The 19528-nt window shown below is 43.6% G+C and overlaps 1 protein-coding gene and 1 pseudogene across 1 annotated transcript; both read left to right on the top strand.

The window, feature by feature from the left end:
- The first annotated feature begins 4416 nt into the window (after positions 1 to 4416).
- RPUSD2 (RNA pseudouridine synthase domain containing 2) lies at positions 4417 to 9755 on the top strand. The gene is made up of 3 exons (XM_066277084.1): positions 4417 to 5050; positions 6260 to 6556; positions 7731 to 9755. The coding sequence occupies exons 1-3, from the start codon at positions 4445 to 4447 to the stop codon at positions 8463 to 8465; spliced, it is 1638 nt and encodes a 545-aa protein (XP_066133181.1). The 5' UTR covers positions 4417 to 4444; the 3' UTR covers positions 8466 to 9755.
- A 4335-nt stretch (positions 9756 to 14090) lies between these two features.
- On the top strand, positions 14091 to 17908 carry LOC136335469 (apoptosis inhibitor 5-like; annotated as a pseudogene).
- Positions 17909 to 19528: the final 1620 nt, after the last annotated feature.

Genomic DNA, 19528 nt, shown 5'->3' with positions numbered 1-19528 from the left:
GGGCATGGCTCTGTGGCCTCTGCCTCAGGCGCTAGAGTGGCTCTGGTCGCAATATGGCGACGCCCAGGATGGGCAGAGCATCGCCCCCTGGTGGGCAGAGCACCGCCCCTGGTGGGCGTGCCGGGTGGATCCCGGTCGGGCGCATGCGGGAGTCTGTCTGACTGTCTCTCCCTGTTTCCAGCTTCAGAAAAATGAAAAAAAAAAATAAATAAATAAATAAATAAATAAATAAATAAATAAAAATAGAATTACCTTATGACCTAGCAATTCCATTTCTGGGTATTTATGCAAATGAAACCCAAAACACAAATTCAAAAAGACATGCACCCCTATATTTATTGTAGCATTATTTACAATAGCCAAGATATGGAAGCAAATACAATAGAATATTACTCAGCCATAAAAAAGAATGAAATCTTGCCATTTGCAAAAACATAGATGCACTTAGGGGTTAGTATCTTAAATGAAATAAGTCAGACAAAAACAAATATATCAGAAAAAGACAAATGCCATGTGGTTCCACTTGTATGTGAAATCTAAAACACATAATAAAGGCCCTGGCCGGTTGGCTCAGTAGATAGAGCATTGCTCTGGCATATGGGTGTCCTGGGCTCGATTCCCAGTCAGGGCACACAGAGAAGCAACCATCTGCTTCTCTCCCCCTTCTTCTCCTCCTTCTCTCCCTCTTCTACTCGCACAGCCAGTGGCTCAATTGGTTTGAGCATGGGCCTGGGCGCTGAGGATAGCTTGGTTGGTCTGAGCGTCTGCCTCAGGCTCGGTTGATTAGAGCATCATCCCCAGATGGAGGTTGCTGGTGGATCCCAGTCAGGGACCTTGAGGGAGTCTATTCCACTATATCCCCTCCTCTCACTTAAAATAAATAAATAAATAACAAAATAAATAAGCAAATAAAATGGAAACAAACTTATAGAAGCACAGAACATTTTGATGATTGCCAGATGGAAGGGTGTTAGGGGTAAGGGTGAAAAAATGGGAATGGATTAAGATGTACAATTGCCAGTTATAAAAACAATTACAGGCTGGTGGGCTCATGGATGGCACAACATCCCAGTGTGCCAAGGTTGCGGGTTCAATCCTCAGTAGAGGCACATTTGAGAAATAATGGATGAGTGCACAACTGGGTAGAACAAGAGATGGTACTTCTCTCTCTCTTTCTTCTTTCCTCTCTCTCTCTTTTCTTTCAGGTCAGTGGAAAAATTAGAAAAGGGAAAAAGAAGGCAAAATCTCATATGATACTTCTTTGCCAATTTCCACAAAGATTAAAAAAACAGTTACTGGGATGTAAAGTACAGCACGAGGGATATAGTCAATAATATTGTAATAACTATGTATGGTGTCAGATGGGTACTAGACTTATCAGATAATCACTTTGTAAGTTATATAAACGTCTATTCATTATGTCATATATCTGAAACTAATATAATACTCTATGTCAACTGTAATTAAAAAATTAGAAATTAATTTAAAATATATATATTGGACCCTGATTTAACAGCAGTGTAGTTAGCACAAATGTGTCTTTTATTTGTACCCTTGACCAGCATATCCCTTCACTGAGATCAGAAACCATGTCTTTTTTACCTGTGTACCTCCAGAGCCAAGTGATGCTAGACAAACTGTTTGGTGTGTGAATGTTTGAATTAGAACCTTCATGGTCAAGAACGACACTGAACTGGAGCTAGAACTTGTGATTCCCTCTTTACTCCTTTCTTTATGTTGTAACCATTGTGATCCTTTTGTAATGGATCATGTCAACACACACACACCCTAAAAACTCTTTGATGAATTCCAATTATTCTTAAAATACTTACATTCTTGCCTGACCTAGGCAGTGGCAGTGTGGGTAGAGCATCAGACTGGGACACAGAGGACCCAGGTTCGAGATCCTGAAGTCTCTGGCTTGAGCTTGGGCTCACCAGCTTGAGTTCGTTGACTTGAGCCCAAAGGTTGCTGGCTTGAAGCCCAAGGTCACTGGCTTGAGCCCAAAGTCACTGGCTTGAGCAAGGGGTCACTTGCTCTGCTGGAGCCCCCAAGTCTCTTCTGAAGCCCCCAAGTCAAGGCACATATGAGAAAGCAAACAATGAACAACTAAGGTGCTGTAACAAAGAATTGATGCTTCTCATCTCTCTCCCTTCCTATCTGTCCCTCTCTCTGTCTCTCTGTCTCTGTCTCAGTCACACACACACAAAAATACGTAAGTCCTTATCATAGTAAGCTACATACAGTTGAAGTTCTTAGTTCAAACAGTAGAATTCTTTCTAGCCAGTTTAAAGGGTAAAAGGAATTGATTAAAGCTGCTCTGTCCAATAGAACTTTCTGTGATGATAAAATGTTTTGAATCTGAGTTATCCAATATGGTAGCCACAGGCTTTAAGTGGCTATTGAGCACTTGAAATGTAACTTGTGCAACTGAAGAACTAAATATTGAGTTTTATGTCATTTTAATTAATTTAAATGTAAATAGCCACATGTAGTTAATAGCTACTCTATTGTACAGCACAAATATATTAAAATATATTGAGTAGTTTAGACAATCTCAAGATGGGCCAGAGAGTCAGGGTTAGGGTCTTTAGAGCCAGGAACAGTGAGTGTCCTAACCTCACTGAGGAGCTGCTCGGGGAACACCACACTGCCACTAAACTTAGGCACTGCAGCTTACATTGCTGACTTGGAACTGGACACAAGGACCTCCCGCACTATTAGTCCCCCAAATCTATACTATCTTGTCAGAAACGATGCTTGTATTCTTTACTGTGTGCCTCTGTACCAAAGGCGCTGCCTGATCAATAGAGCCCAGGTGAAACACCAGTATTCAAGCTGCAAGGGAAGTTGGGAAAGCCAGTTTCTGACTTCCACCTCTTGAAGGCAGTACTTATGTGGGAAATTCCCCAAACAAAAGAAAAATGTTGAGAAGATGCTGAATGTTCAAAGAATATGACTGGTGTTTGTATTACTGGTCTATACCAGTGCTTTCCAAACTAATATTCAGATAAATCATCTGTGGATCTCGTAAAATTCAGTTTCTCATTGAGTAGGTCCAGAGAAATGGAGAAACAAGATTCTGCAGTGCCAAGAAATTGCCAAGTGTTGGCCATGTTGCTAATCTACAGACCACATTTTGTATAGTAAGGCTTTATACAATCCCATAAGAACTCCCTCTCCAGATCTCTCTACCTCTCTCCTTATCTGTACTTCAGACACATTCTGAAAAAATATTCTCTTTTTAAAAAATTACAACTTTATTGAAATACAATTCCCATAACATACAATTCATCCTTTTGTCATGTACTGGTTCGCAGAGGCCTTTAGCTTCTCTTAATTTGGCTGTTTTTCTGAGCCTGTTCTCCAACTTTCTTGTGATATTCTATGAGATACTAATATCCTTTTAATAATCCCTGTGATTAAGTTAACCAGGGTTGGTTTTAGTATTTTGCATTTAACAACTCTGATAAATACATCTTCTGGCCTTGGCCGGTTGGCTCAGCGGTAGAGCGTTGGCCTGGTGTGCGGGGGACTCGGGATCGATTCCCGGCCAGGGCACATAGGAGAAGCGCCCATTTGCTTCTCTACCCCCACCCCCTCCTTCCTCTCTGTCTCTCTCTTCCCCTCCCGCAGCCAAGGCTCCATTGGAGCAAAGATGGCCGGGGCGCTGGGGATGGCTCCTTGGGCTCTGCCCCAGGCGCTAGAGTGGCTCTGGTCGCGGCAGAGCTACGCCCCGGAGGGGCAGAGCATCACCCCCTGGTGGGCAGAGCATCGCCCCTGGTGGGCAGAGCATCGCCCCTGGTGGGCGTGCCGGGTGAATCCCGGTCGGGCGCATGTGACTGTCTCTCCCCGTTTCCAGCTTCAGAAAAGTACAAAAAAAAAAAAAAAAAATACATCTTCTGATCCACTTGCAGCTTTAATCTCAGTGCAGGAGCATGTGGGAGGCAAATGGGAGATCTCTAATCCTTTTCATGCTGTTAGGGGAAAAGGCAGGTGTGAAAACATTGCGTCTGTGGTGTATGTTAATTTTAGCTAATTTTTTTCTGGGGGGGGTGTATTTTTAACTACATACATAATAACCTTATTGAGATATAAGGCACAAAACATTCACTCTTTTAACGTATACAACACAATTCTTAAATATTCTTAGCGTGTTCATAGTGTACCATTCTGTTTTGTTTTGTTTTGTTTTAAAGTCTGCTTTGCTTTAAATAAAGTTTCTTTCTGGAGTTTTTCCACACCCAAGGAACTCCGAGTGTATCCACAGGAAAACAATACTTTTGTTAGGTCTCCCTTGTGGTCTCTCAATTTATCACTCAACTCATTCAACTCACTTTTCACTCCTTTTCTTCGCAGTCCCCGCCGCGGCACTGGGCCTCACTGATTGGTTGGTACTGAGTGACGTATTCAGATCGCGACCCGGAGTGGCGCTTGCGCGGTTATGTGGCTAGGTGGCCGCGTGTGGCTTCTGAAACTTGGGCAAGGTTGTTTTAAGCTCCGGTTCGTCAGCTTTGCCAGGACTTGGAGTGGCGGTAGTGGCGCGATGGCAGAAACGCTCTCGACCCGGGATGAGGCAGCAAGCGGACTGAGGGCTCCGGCGCAGCAAAATGGAGACGCGGATGGCGAAGCGATGGGTGAACCGCCCCCAAAGAGCCTGGAGGCTGCCCCGGTGGACAGGAAACAGGCCACAGGGCGCGAGGAGCTGGCCTTTGCTGCAGCGCTGGGACCAGGCAAGCAGAAGAAGCGGCGGGTCGCGACTGCAGAACGCGTGGTGCCGCCCCCAAAGAAGCGGCGGGCAGGCGTGAGCTTCAACGATGAGCATTTTGCAGAGACCAGCTACTATTACGAAGGCGGACTGCGCAAAGTGCGGCCCTATTACTTTGACTTCAGAACCTACTGTAAAGGCCGCTGGGTGGGCCACAGCTTGCAGCACGTCTTTAGCACTGAGTTTCGAGCCCATCCCCTGGCCTACTACGAGGCCGCGGTCCGAGCGGGGCGCCTGCGCCTCAACGAGGAACCGGTACAGGACCTCAGCATTGTGCTCAAGGTGGAGTCTTGAAGGGGGCGGCGAGGAAAGGGGCAGGGTTTTTTCTCAGCTAGTAGGGCATAGGTACTGAAGTAAAAGGGGACAATTCCAAAGCTTTCTAGCTTTCATTTTCAGCCCCCCTTCTCACGTCATCTCCACAAGTAGCCTCAGTGCTTCAAAAACAGTGCTTCCTTGTTCCCAAGGGACAGAAGTTGGGATTCTTGTGGCTCCTTTTATGCCGTCTTGTGCCACTGACAATGGCATTGATCACTTTGTATTTTGCCTTGTGGATCTCTGTACAAATAGTATAGTAGAAGCTGTCATTTATGTCTCCTTCCTATGTGTCCAGCACAGAGTTAAGCATTTTAAGTACTTTTAACATTTAATTTTATCAACAACCTTGTGGAGTTGGTATTGTCACCTCATTTTACCTGTGAGGAAACTCAAAGTAAACCTCACAGAGGTAAGGCAACTATGTCACACCAAAGCTTGTGTTCTTATAACTAATTAAAGTATTTGTTATAGAGCCTGATGATAGAATTGTGACTGTCAGGGATAAAGACTAGAGGTGTCTAGCCCAGTGCTTTGACCTTTTAAAATTACTTCACAGCTAAGATGTACTAGACACCCCTGTCAGTAACACTGGCTCACCAGAGTGAGAGGAGACAAGACAATTTCAGCACTTAAGGAATGGGTGCTTTGAATAACCCCTCCCACCCCAGTTTTGAAAAGCACAGGTTTGGTCTAGCCCTCACATTTTTCAGATAAGGAAACTGAGGCCCAGAGAAGTTAAGTGACTTGCAGTGAGTCTGTGGGAAATCCAGATTTAGAGCTCATATCTCAGGACTTAAAGCTTGGTGTTATTGCTTCAAGGTCATGAAAAGTGATGGTTTATGAAGGTTTTCCCCCTCCATTTTAGAAAACGTTTCCTTTTAAATAGGACATTGTAGAGAAAATACAAATAAGCAAAATAAAAAAACATCCATAATCTCACCACCAGGAGATAGTACCATTAACATTTTTGTGTATATCCTAGTTTTTTTTCAATGCTTACTATCTGCCTGTGTGTGTGTCTGCATTTTTACAAAATGAGAATGCACTATACATACTGCTTTTTATGTGTAAGGATATACTGTGACCATTCTGTGTCCATAACAGGAAGCTGCGTGAGAAGTTGACAGATTATAGTTGCTGGCCCCTGGGCTGACTGATTGCGTTTGTCGTTGGCAGGACAATGATTTCTTGCGGAACACAGTACACAGGCATGAGCCACCAGTCACAGCAGAGCCTATCCGCCTGCTGGCTGAGAATGAAGAAATGGTGGTTGTAGACAAGCCTTCTTCCATTCCTGTTCATCCCTGTGGCCGATTCCGACACAACACGGTCATCTTCATCCTGGGCAAGGAGCACCAACTTAAGGAGCTACACCCACTGCATCGGCTGGACCGCCTTACCTCAGGGGTTCTCATGTTTGCCAAGACAGCAGCTGTTTCGGAGAGAATACATGAGCAGGTTCGGGACCGGCAGGTGAGCCTGGCTTTTGTCTCATGCAGGTCACTTCCTGGGGCCACAAATGCTATGTGTCAAGGGCATCACTGAGTTCTTTCTGAAGTGGGTCTTTGTATTTATCTTGCCAAGCTTCCTAATTACAGGGGGGAGGTTAATTCCTAAAGTTCCAAAGACAGGTTATTATCTCTTATGTTTCAAGAGATTTTTAGAGATGGCATAGACTGCCTCTCTTGGTAGTTTGCTCTTTTGAAATTTTTTGTTTATTTTTTTTGGGGGGGGAACAGAAGCAGAGTCAGAAAGAGGGACAGTAGGGACAGACAGATAGGAAGGGAGAGAGATGAGAAACATCAGTTCTTTGTTGTGGCTCCTTAGTTGTTCATTGATTGATTTCTCACATGTGCCTTGACTGGTGGGGCTACAGCCGACGGAGTGATCCCTTGCTTGAGCCAGTGACCTTGTGCTCAAGCTGGTGAGCCTTGCTCAAACCAGATGAGCCTGTGCTCAAGCTGGCGACCTCGGGGTCTCGACCCTGGTTCCTCCACATCCCAGTCCGACGCTCCATCCACTGCACCACCGCCTGGTCAGGCTTTTTTGAAGTTTTAAATGTTTATTTTATTGATTTTAGAGAGAGGGAGTAAGAGAGACAGGAAGTTCCTGTATGTTCCCTGACTGGGGATCAAACTTGCAACCTCTGTACTTCAGGGTGATCCAAGCTCTCTGACCAGGCCACTCTTTTCAAGTTTTAAGGTGCTGACAGATTGAGTGAGATTTTTAAGATTGTGGGAGAGCCTTCTTGGTGGAAACATTGTGGATGAAATTGGAAGAGGCTTGGATAGAAGAGTTAAATATTGGTGACTGTGGTCTTGAGACTTGTAATTCTGGATCTGATTGTGATACATTTTTTAGTGTTTACTATATACCAGGCTGTGTAACAAGAACGTTAGGGCCTAACTTACAAATTCTTATAACGGCCCTTTGAAGTAAATGATTCTCATATCTCACTTTTTTCTAGACGAGTTAATAGGATTTAAAGACGGTAAGTAATGTGTGTAGAATCACAAAACTGGCAATCGGTGGCCCCAGGATTTGTGTCTTATATCTGACACTGGTGCATTCCTCACTACTTGCAGGGGGACTGGGCTTCATGAATTTAGGCTTTGTGCTGATTTTTCCCCTCTTCTTTTCTGTGTAGCTGGAGAAGGAGTACGTGTGCCGGGTGGAGGGAGAGTTCCCCGCTGAGGAAGTGACTTGCAAGGAACCCATCTTGGTAGTGTCTTACAAGGTAGGGGTGTGCCGTGTAGATGCTCGGGGCAAGCCCTGTGAGACAGTGTTCCAGAGACTGAGCTACAATGGCCACTCCAGTGTGGTACGATGTCGGCCACTCACAGGTCGCACCCACCAGATCCGAGTTCACCTCCAGTTCCTCGGCCACCCCATCCTCAATGACCCTATCTACAACTCAGTAGCCTGGGGCCCCTCTCGGGGCCGGGGCGGCCATATTCCCAAGACAGATGAGGAATTGCTGCAGGACCTTGTGGCAGAACACCAAGCCAAACAGAGCCTGGATGTGCTAGATATCTGTGAAGGTGACCTGTCCCCAGGACTCACAAACTCTACAGCTCCCTCCTCAGAGCTGAGCGAGAACCACCTGAAAGAATTGACTGCATCTGCTCAAAAGATGGATGGAGTACTTGAGGCAGCCCCTCAGAGTCTGGACACAATGGCCTCAGCACCAGCGAATGCAGCTGAAACAGATATTGTGGGCCAAGAGATAGACCCCCTCTGTGCAGAGTGCCGAGTGGTTCGACAGGACCCCTTGCCCCGGGACCTTGTGATGTTTCTGCATGCCCTGCGCTATAAAGGGCCAGGCTTTGAGTACTTTTCATCCATGCCTACCTGGGCACAGGAAGACTGGCAACAGGACTGAGAGCTGTGGCCTAGGGAGAGATTATTTCTTGGGTTGGAAGAGGCCACAGAGTAGGAACTGACTCATGGGTTGGTACCCAAGGTTTTTCTAAGTAGTGAAGTTGGGCTCTTAAAGGAATTGTTTATATTTATTAACTCCTTCAGCTAGAGTTTGGGGACTTTTTGGTTTGTAAATACATCCCTTTTTTTATACCCTGTGTGTCTGGTTTTTCTGGTTGTTGTTGTTTTTTTATTGATTTTAATTTATTGTTTTTACATAGATTCTAGTGTTGCCCTGAATGCATCCCCTGTATTCCCCTCAACATCTCCCTGGCCCCCCTCCCCATAGCGCCCTCCCCCCTTCCCTTCAGGTTTATCCCCTTCTATCATCCCCTTTCCCTCTGTCCTCTTTTCCTCTGGTCCCTTTGATCTCTCCTCTGTCTCAATTCGGTTCCTCAGTTCACATTGTTCATTGCATTCCTCAAATGAGCGAGGTCATATGATATTTTTCTTTTTCTGCCTGGCTTATTTCACTTAACATAATAGTTTCCAGGTCCTTCCATGTTGTCACAAAAGGTAAGCTTTTCTTTTTCATGGCCCCATAGTATTCCATTGTATATATGTACCAAAGCTTTTTAATCCACTCGTCCACTGATGGACACTTGGGCTGTTTCCAGATCTTTGCTATTGTGAACAATGCTGCCATAAATATGGGGGTGCATTTCTCCTTTTGAAACAGTGCTATGGTGTTCTTGGGGCATATTCCTAACAGTGGGGTAGCTGGGTCAAAAGGCAGTTCGATTTTTAATTTTTTGAGGAATCTCCATACTTTTCCACAGTGGCTGCACCAGTCTGCATTCCCACCAGCAGTGCAGGAGGGTTCCCTTTTCTCCATATCCTCGCCAGCACTTATTCTGTGTTGTTTCGTTGATGAGCGTCATTCTGACTGGTGTGGTGATATCTCATTGTGGTTGTTGTTTTTTTAATTGAAGTAAATTCACATGACATAATTAACCATATTAAGGTATATTATTTAATGGCATTTAGCACATTCACAGTGTAATGAAGCTGTTACCTCTTTTCTAGTTTCAAAACTTTCGTCATCCAAGAGGAAACCCATACCCAATAAGCAGTCATTCCCCATTTCCCCTTCCTCCCATCCTCCCAGCCACTGGTAACCATTAATCTACTTTTTTGTCTTGATGAATTTGCCTATTCTGGGCATTTCATATATAGAATCATAAAATAAGAGACCTTTTATGTCTGTCTTTTTTTGCTTACCATAGTGTTTTCAAGGTTCATCCAATTTATAGCATGCATCAGTACCTCAGTCTTTTTTAGGACTGTGATATTCTATTGTATACATATACTACATTTTTAAGTTTTTTTAAAAGTTTATTTTTTAATTTTTTTTTATTCATTTTAGAGAGGAGAGGGAAAGACAGAGAAAGAGAAGGGGGGGGAAGAGCTCTAAGCATCAACTCCCGTATGTTCCTTGACCAGGCAAGCCCAGGGTTTTGAACCGGCCACCTCAGCATTTCCAGGTCGATGCTTTATCCACTGTGCCACCACAGGTCAGGCTAAAAAGTTTATTTTAGGAAGGGAGAGAGAAACATCGATTTATTGTTTCACTTATTTATGCATTAATTGGTTGAGTCTTGTATGTGCCCTGACTGGGGATTGAACCTGCAACCTTGGCGTATCAGGGCAACACTCAAACCAACTGAGTTACCAGGCCAGCACTATACTACATTTTTATATCCATTCATCAGTTGATGGATGTTTAGATTGTTTCTACCTTTTGGCTTTGTGAATAATGCTATTATGAACATTTGTATACAGATTTGTGTTTGAATTTGTCTTTTCAGTTCTTTAGTATGTACCAAGGAGTAGAATTGCTGAGTCATGTGATATTTATATGATTAACTTTTTAAGGATTTGTGAAACTTTTCCACAGTGGCTGAGCCATTTAACATTTCCACCAGCAACATACCAGGTTTCCAATTTCTCGACATCATCACCAATATTTATTTTCTGTCCTGATTGTAACTAGCCAAGTGGGAGTGAAATGTTACTACCTCATGGTTTTAATTTGCATTTCCCTATTATAATGTTTAATTTCTTTGCATGTGCTTTTTGCCCATTTATATATCTTTGAAGAAATGTCTGTTCAGATCTTTTGCCCATTTTTGAATTGGGTTGTTACCCTTTTTGTTGTAAGTTATAAGAGTTCTATATATATTTTAATATAAAACTATTATCATGCCTGACCTGTGGGGGCGCAGTGGATAAAGCATCGACCTCGAAATGCTGAGGTCGCCGGTTCGAAACCCTGGGCTTGCCTGGTCAAGGCACATATGGGAGTTGATGCTTCCAGCTCCTCCCCCCTGTTTCTCTCTCTCCCTCTCTCTCTCCTCTCTAAAATGAATAAATAAAATTTTTAAAAAATCTTAAAAAAAAAAAACTATTATCAGATATATGATTTGCAAATATTTTCTTCCATTTTGTAGGTTTTCTATACAGTTGATTGAAAAAAGTTTAAATATGTTTTTTGTGTTTTTTAAATTTTTTTTTTTTTCTTTCTGAAGCTGGAAACGGGGAGAGACAGTCAGACAGACTCCCGCATGCGCCCGACCGGGATCCACCCGGCACGCCCACCAGGGGTGAAGGTCTGCCCACCAGGGGGCGATGCTCTGCCCCAACCAGAGCCACTCTAGCGCCTGGGGCAGAAGCCAAGGAGCCATCCCCAGCGCCCGGGCCATCTCTGCTCCAATGGAGCCTTGGCTGCGGGAGGGGAAGAGAGAGACAGAGAGGAAGGAGGGGGGGGGTGTGGAGAAGCAGATGGGCGCTTCTCCTATGTGCCCTGGCCGGGAATCGAACCCGGGTCCCCCGCACGCCAGGCCGACGCTCCACCGCTGAGCCAACCGGCCAGGGCCTAAATATGTTTTTATTGTGGTAAGAACATATAACATGAGCTCTACCCCTTAAAAATTTTTATTTGTACAATACAGCATTGTTAACTATAAATAGAGTGTTGTACAACAGATCTCTAGAACTTAATCATCTTGCGTAATTGAAACTTGATATCTGTGGAATAGCAATTCCCCATTTTCTCCTGCTCCCAACCACTGATAGCACCATTCTGCCCTGCTTCTATGTGTTTGACTATTAGATACCTGAAAAGAAAATCTCATTTTCCTTTATTCACTACTTAGAGAACACTCTGTACTTCAAATGTGTGGGGGTTTCCTCACACTAAGCAATTCACTGAGACCAGCTAGGGTCCTACAATTTAACTCAATTCTGACACTACCTACCTAAAGAGAAGATCAGATTCCATAAATTAAGGGTTCATTCCCACATTGCCAGTCTCAAGTTCCAGTTGTCACCTTCTGACCAACCATAAATCAGATATTCCTACAGTCCTCTCTTCAGGTTCAATAATTTGCTAGAATGGCTCACAGAAGTCAGGAAAAGAGTTTACTTGCTAGATTACTGATGTATTATAAAAGATATTAGTGGGTATAAATGAATGGCCAGATGAAGAGATAGATACATAGGGTAAGATCTGGAAGGATATTGAGCTCAGGTGCTTCTAACCCCATAGAGCTCAGGGTATGCCACCTGCTGGGCATGTGGATGCCTTCCTGTTCACCAACCTGAAAGTTCTCTGAATCTAGTCATTTGTATGTCTTCTGTGGAGAAACATCTATTCAAATCTTTTGCCCATATTTTAATTGGCTTATTTTTTTTTCCTATAGAGTTGAAAGCGTTCCTTACATATTTTTTAATATTAATCCCTTATCAGAAATATGGTTTGCAGATATTTTCTTCCATAAATTGCCTTGCACTCTGTTAATTGCTTCCTTTGCTGTACAGAAGCTTTTTAGTTTGATGTAGTCCCACTTGTCTATTTTTTATTTTGTTGCCTGAGTCTTTGACAAATTTTAATTTTGATAACAATCCAACTTTTTTTTGTTGATTGTGCCTCTGGTGTTGTATCTGAGAATCCAGTGGCAAATCCAAGATCATGAAGATTTACCCCTATATTTTATTTTAAGAGTTTTAGCCCTGACCAAATAGCTCAGTTGGTAGGAGCTTTGTTCTGCTATGTAAAGGTTGACAGTTCAATCCCAGTCAAGGCACATACAGAAACAGATTGAGATTTCTGTTTCTCTTTCTCCCTCTTCCCTTGCTAAAGTCAATTAGCAAAAAATACTTTTTTTAAAAAAAGTTTTATAGTTTTTGCTCTTACATTTAGATTTTTGATCGTATATGACATGAGATAGGGGTCCAACTTCTTTCTATTACATGTTGATATCCACTTTCCCCAGCATCATTTGTCAAAGAGACTGTTCTTTATTGAATTGAATGGTCTTGTAGAAAATCAATTGACTATATATAGATTTCTGGACTCTTGATACTTTTCCATTGATCTCTGTCTATATTGTATCAGTACCACACTGTTTTGATTCCATTCCTGCAAAAAGGGTGATGGGATTTTTAAAATTTAATTATTTATTGTGATAAGAAAATACACATGAAGTTTACCATTCTAGCCATTTTTAAATGTTCAGTAATGTTAAGTATATTTATATTGTGAAACAGATCTCCAGGATTTCTTCTTCTTGCATCACTGATACTCTATACCAGTGTTTTTCAGCCATCATACAACATCACAGTGGATAACTCTTGCAGACTGGTACCAGAGAAGGTGATTGAAACCCACGGCTCTATACAGCTCCCCTTCCCCTTCCTACACCAGTGCCCTAGCAAGCACCATTTTACCTTCTGTTTCTATGAATTTGACTACTTTATTATTATTATTTTGTGAGAGGAAGGGAGAGAGAGGGACAGGAACATCTGATGCATTCCTGTTCCTGTAGTACCCTAACTAGGGATCTAGCCGGCAACCTCTGCACTTTGGGATGATGCTCTAACCACCTGAGCTATTCAGCCAGGGCTTGACTACTTTAGATACCTGATAGAAGTGGAGTCATATACTTTTATCTTTTTGTGATTGGCTTATTTAACTTAGCATAATGTCCTCAAGGTACATCCATGTTGTAACATGACAGGATTCCTTCCTTTTTTTTTTTTTTTTTTTTTTAACAGAGACAGAGAGAGAGTCAGAGAGAGGGATAGACAGGGACAGACAGGAACGGAGAGATGAGAAGCATCAATCATTAGTTTCTCGTTGCGCATTGCGACACCTTAGTTGTTCATTGATTGCTTTCTCATATGTGCCTTGACCGTGGGCCTTCAGCAGACCGAGTGACCTTTGCTTAAGCCAGCGACCTTGGGTCTAAGCTGGTGAGCTTTGCTCAAACCAAATGAGCCCACGCTCAAGCTGGCGACCTCAGGGTCTCGAACCTGGGTCCTCGGCATCCCAGTCCAACGCTTTATCCACTGCGCCACTGCCTGGTCAGGCGATTCCTTCCTTTTTTTTTTTTTTTTTTTTTTTTTTACAGAGGCAGAGATAGACAGGGACAGAGAGAGATAAGAAGCATCAATCATCAGTTTCTTGTTGCGCATTGCGACTTCTTAGTTGTTCATTGATTGCTTTCTCACATGTGCCTTGACCGTGGGCCTTCAGCAGACCAAGTAACCCCCTGCTGGAGCCAGCGACCTTGGGTCCAAGCTGGTGAGCTCTTTGCTCAAGCCAGATGAGCCCGCGCTCAAGCTGGTGACCTCGGGGTCTCGAACCTGGGTCCTTCCGCATCCCAGTCCGACGCTCTATCCACTGCGCCACCACCTGGTCAGGTCGATTCCTTCCTTTTTTAAAGGCTGAATAGTACTCCGTTGTGTATATATACCACATTTTGTTTATCACTTCATCTATTTATGGACAGAGGTTTCTTCCACCTTGTGGCTATTGTGAATACTGCTGCTGTGAACATGGGTGTGCAAATACCTCCTAAATATCCCACTTTCACCCTGGCCTGTTAGCTCAGTTGGTTAAGAGCATCATCTCTAAACAAGTTTATGGGTTCAATCCCCAGTCAGGGTACACATGGGAAGCAACCAATGCTTCCCTTTCCCCTCCCTCTCTCTTTCTCTCTCTCAATTTAAAAAAAAAAAAAAAAAAAAAAAGGCCTAGATAGCTCAGTTGGTTGGAGCATCATCCTGGAGTGCAGAGGTTGCTGGATTGATCCCCAGCCAGGGCACGTACAGGAGCAGCTCGACGTTCCTGTCTCTCCCTGCCTCACTTAAAACAATAAATAAATAAAAATCCCACTATCATATCTTTTGGTATATATCCAGAAATAAGATTGCTGGATCATAAGTAGTCCTACTTGTAATTCTTTTAATGGAACAAAGTTTTATTTCATACATATATGCAATAACCTGCTAACAAACTTTCGTAAATATGAGACATACTGAATTTACTTTATTTAGTGGGTGATTCATGTCTAATTAGCCAAAAACTATATGATCACAAGCAATTACATCAACACGGAGAGTTCTTCATCCCTGGTAAATCCCGGATAGTGAAGAGACAGTTTCACTTGACTGTGTAGTATAGGTAGTACTCTGTTTCAGGTGAATAAAACTCAAACTAAACTTGTTCAAGCAGAAAAAGGAAGTTAGGATAAAGATTTCCCACAGAATCCAAAATCAGAAATGTGATTTGGGTGAGCCTTAGAAACTACTAGAATAAAGGACACACTTGGTGAATTCTATCATACTTCTCTCTGCTCATTGGCTTTATTCTCCCTTGCTGCAAACTGACTTTCTCCATGTGATAGAAAACATGGCTAACAATGACTTCAAAGCCTTACATTTTACTTTTTCAAGTATCTAAAGATAGACTGGTACTTTTTCTCCTTTTCTGTTCTAAAAATTTGGGCTTAGATTGATTAGTTTGACTTGGGTCAGGTGATCATTTACTGACCAATCAGATGCAGCCATGAGTGAATTCATGTTATATGGTATTGAGCAGGGGTCGGGAACTTTTTTTGGCTGACAGAGCCATGAACGCCACATATTTTAAAATGTAATTCCATGAGAGCCATACAACGACCTGTGTACATTACGCATTATCCAATAAAAATTTGGTGTTGTCCCAGAGGACAGCTGTGATTGGCCCCAGCCACACGCAACCTATAAACATGAGTGGTAGGAAATGAATGGATTGTAATACATGAGAATGTTTTATATTTTTAACATTATTTTGTTTATTAAAGATTTGTCTGCAAGCCAGATGCAGCCATCAAAAGAGCCACATCTGGAAAAAAAAAAAGCCACATCTGGCTTATAAGCCATAGGTTCCCAAACCCTGGTATTGAGGTTCCTATGATAACCAAGTGGATGTGAAGGCAGTTACCAGAAGAAAGAAGCTAAGGAAATAATCTATGTATACTATCTTGGGTATAGGTATTTTATTGGATAGATTCTTCAAACCTAGGGATCCTGACCTCAAAATGTTTATGACCTACTGTCTTAGTGCAACATATATCCTTTAACAGTCTTCCACATCACGGCAGATGAACATATACTCCCCTTAATATTTCTATACTGATCATTACTTAAACTTTCTTTTTTCTTTTTTAGAGAGAGACAGGAAGGGAGGGGGAGAGAGAAGCATCATCTCTACACTTGATCTTAGCCAAAAGGCCGAGAAGCGATGCATCATCTCATTACTTTAGTTGTGCCTCGATTACACAACTCATATGTGCCTTTACTGGGAATTGGACCTGTGAGGTCCAGCTCAGGCTGGTGACCTTGGGCTTAAGCTGATGCCCTTGGGATCTTGTGGATGATCCTGCACTCAAGTCGGATCAAGCCAGCCACCCCGCGCTCAAGCTGGCGACCCCAGCTTTGTGGTGGTCAACCTCGGCATTCCAGGTCTGCAAAATTTAACTTAGTGAACAACACCATTAACTTTATTTCAGATGGATTCAAAAGGATGTTAGATGGCTCATTCATCCAAATCTTTCAAGGAAAGGACTTTGTTAGAGAACAAGCAATCATAACCCTTTTTACAAAACTTAAGACTACCAGATGAAGTCTTAACAAAGGAAGTAAAGGAACTAATACTAACTGAATCTAAAAAGGTCCTAGAAGCCTGACCAGGCGGTGGCGCAGTGGATAGAGCCTCGGACTGGGATGCAGAGGACCCAGGTTTGAGACCCCGAGGTCGCCAGCTTGAGTGTGGGCTCATCTGGTGTGAGCAAAGCTCACCAGCTTGGACCCAAGGTCTCTGGCTTGAGCAAGGGATTACTCAGTCTGCTGAAGGCCCACAGTCAAGGCACATGAGTAAGCAATCAATGAACAACTAAAGTTCACAACGAAAAACTGATGATTGATGCTTCTCATCTCCGTTTCTGTCTGTTCGTCCCTCTCTCTGACTCTTGCTCTGTCTCTGTAAAAAAAAAAAAAAAAAAGTCCTAGAAGATGAGAACTGGTTAAGAATTTTTTTTTTTTTTTTTTTTTTTTTTACAGAGGCAGAGATAGACAGGGACAGACAGACAGGAATGGAGAGAGATGAGAAGCATCAATCATTAGTTTTTCGTTGCGCGTTCTTAGTTGTTCATTGATTGCTTTCTCATATGTGACTTGACCGCGGGCCTTCAGCAGACCGAGTAACCCCTTGCTGGAGCCAGCGACCTTGGGTCCAAGCTGGTGAGCTTTTTTTGCTCAAGCCAGATGAGCCCGCGCTCAAGCTGGAGAGCTCGGGTCTCGAACCTGGGTCCTTCCGCATCCCAGTCCGATGCTCTATCCACTGCGCCACCACCTGGTCAGGCGAGAACTGGTGAAGAATTTGTCCTCTTCATTAAGGTACTATCTTGGTTAAAAAGTTTGTAGACAGTGAATGGAAGACAACAACTTGTATAGTTGGTAGCTGAACAGGTTGACCTGGAACAAACCTTCAACCCGCCAGATCCCGATTGTGTGAAGAGGCTCTTACAGTGCACTTGGCAGGCAGTACCCCTCTTCTTTAAAAATGTGCGGTTTGTTACTTATTTCTGTGAGGGTGTTCATCCTAACCTCAGCTCCTTGACTACCCCATTAGAAAGTCTCAATATACAGTTGAGGGTATTGAAACTGTTGGTGGAACTAAGTTCATTTTGTGGTGACATAGAAAAGCTAAAATAATTAATGAAACAGTTTGATACTTTATTGGAATACATTCCTCTCCCTCCAGAAGAAGCAGAAAATGGGAGAATCCTGGTAACAAAGAACCCAAGCTACAATTCAATTATGTGGAATGTTTGCTGTATATCTTCTACCAGTTGAGCTGAAAACGTCCAGATTAAAAAAAAATCAAGCAAACTGAATGCAGAAAAGCTCACAGATTTTAAAACTAGACTGCAGTACTTTGCACAGGACCTGAATGTTTATATCACACAACTTGTCTTGTATCTCCAGGATAAAACAGGCAAGGCATAAAAACAAGAGAACAAGATTAAAGTTTTTGCATTGAAAGTAACAGGTGGCCCTGGCCAGTTGGCTCAGTGGTAGAGCGTCGGCCTGGCATGCAGGAGTCCTGGGTTCAAGATTCCCTGCCAGGGCACACAGGAGAAGCGCCCATCTGCTTCTCCACCCATCCCCCTCTCCCTCCTCTCTGTCTCTCTCTTCCCCTCCCGCAGCCAAGGCTCCATTGGAGCAAAGTTGGCCCCGGGCGCTGAGGATGGCTCTGTAGCATCTGCCTCAGGCGCTAGAATGGCTCTGGTTGCAACAGAGCAACGTCCCAGATGGGCAGAGCATCGCCCTCTGGTGGGCATGCCGGGTGGATCCTGGTTGGACACATGAGGGAGTCTGTCTGACTGCCTCCCTGTTTCCAGCTTCAAAAAAATACAAAAAGAAAAAAAAAATGAGCAAAGAACCTGAACAGGCAATTCTCCAAAGAGGACACACAGATGGCCAATAGACATGTGAAAGATGTTTAATATCACTCATCGTCAGAGAGATGCAAATTTAAACCACAATGAGACATCACACACAAAAAATTCTAGCCTGACCAGGTGGCGGCGCAGTGGATAGAGCGTCGGACTGGGATGCGGAAGGACCCAGGTTCGAGACCCCGAGGTCGCCAGCTTGAGCGCGGGCTCATCTGGCTTGAGCAAAGAGCTCACCAGCTTGGACCCAAGGTCGCTGGCTCCAGCAGGGGGTTGCTCAGTTTGCTGAAGGCCCGCGGTCAAGGCACATGTGAGAAAGCAATCAATGAACAACTAAGAAGTCACAACGCGCAACGAGAAACTGATGATGGATGCTTCTCATCTCTCTCTGTCCCTGTCTATCTCTGCCTCTGTAGTAAAAAAAAAAAAAAAAAAAAAAAAAAAAAGTTCTACTCATTGAATTGCTGGGAATGTCCCTTTAAAAAGACTGCTGTCTTCAGCTAAAAATTTAATGTTCTTTTTACATTTGTATGTATGATCTACTTTTATAACAATTATCTGCCAAGGTAAAACCACAGTGATATTTCTGGAAGCTTTGTGCTCAATCTTTTTTTTTTTTTTTTTTTTTTTACAGGGACAAAGAGAGAGAGAGAGATAGGGACAGACAGACAGGAACAGCAAAAGAGATGAGAAGCATCAATCATCAGTTTCTCGTTGCAACACCTTAGTTGTTCATTGATTGCTTTCTCATATGTGCCCTGACTGCAGGCCTTCAGCAGACTGAGTAACTCCTTGCTCGAGCCAGCAACCTTGGGTCCAAGCTGGCAAGCTTTTTGCTCAAGCCAGATGAGCCCGCACTCAAGCTGGCGACCTTGGGGTCTCGAATCTGGGTCCTTCCGCATCCCAATCCGATGTCAGCCAGGAGTGTGATGTCCCAGATTCGATTCCTGGTCAGGGCACACAGGAGAGGCGCCTATCTGCTTCTCCACCCTTTCCCTTCTCACTTTTCTCTCTCTCACTCTTTCTCTCTCTCTCTCTCCTTCTCCTGCAGCCATGGCTCAATTGAAGTGAGTTGACCCTGGGCACTGAGGATGGCTCCATTGCTTCTGTCTCAGGCGCTAAGAAGAGCTTGGTTGCAGAGAAATGGAGCAGCGTCCCAGATGGGCAGAGCATCACTCCCTAGTGAGCTTGTCTGCAGGATCCTGGTCAGGGTGCACGCACAAGTCTGTCTCTGCCTCCCCTA

Source organism: Saccopteryx bilineata, chromosome 4 (assembly GCF_036850765.1).
Source record: "Saccopteryx bilineata isolate mSacBil1 chromosome 4, mSacBil1_pri_phased_curated, whole genome shotgun sequence".
NCBI lineage: Eukaryota > Metazoa > Chordata > Mammalia > Chiroptera > Emballonuridae > Saccopteryx > Saccopteryx bilineata.
Note: the sequence above shows the minus strand (reverse complement) of the source record. Positions and strands in the feature narration are given on the sequence as shown.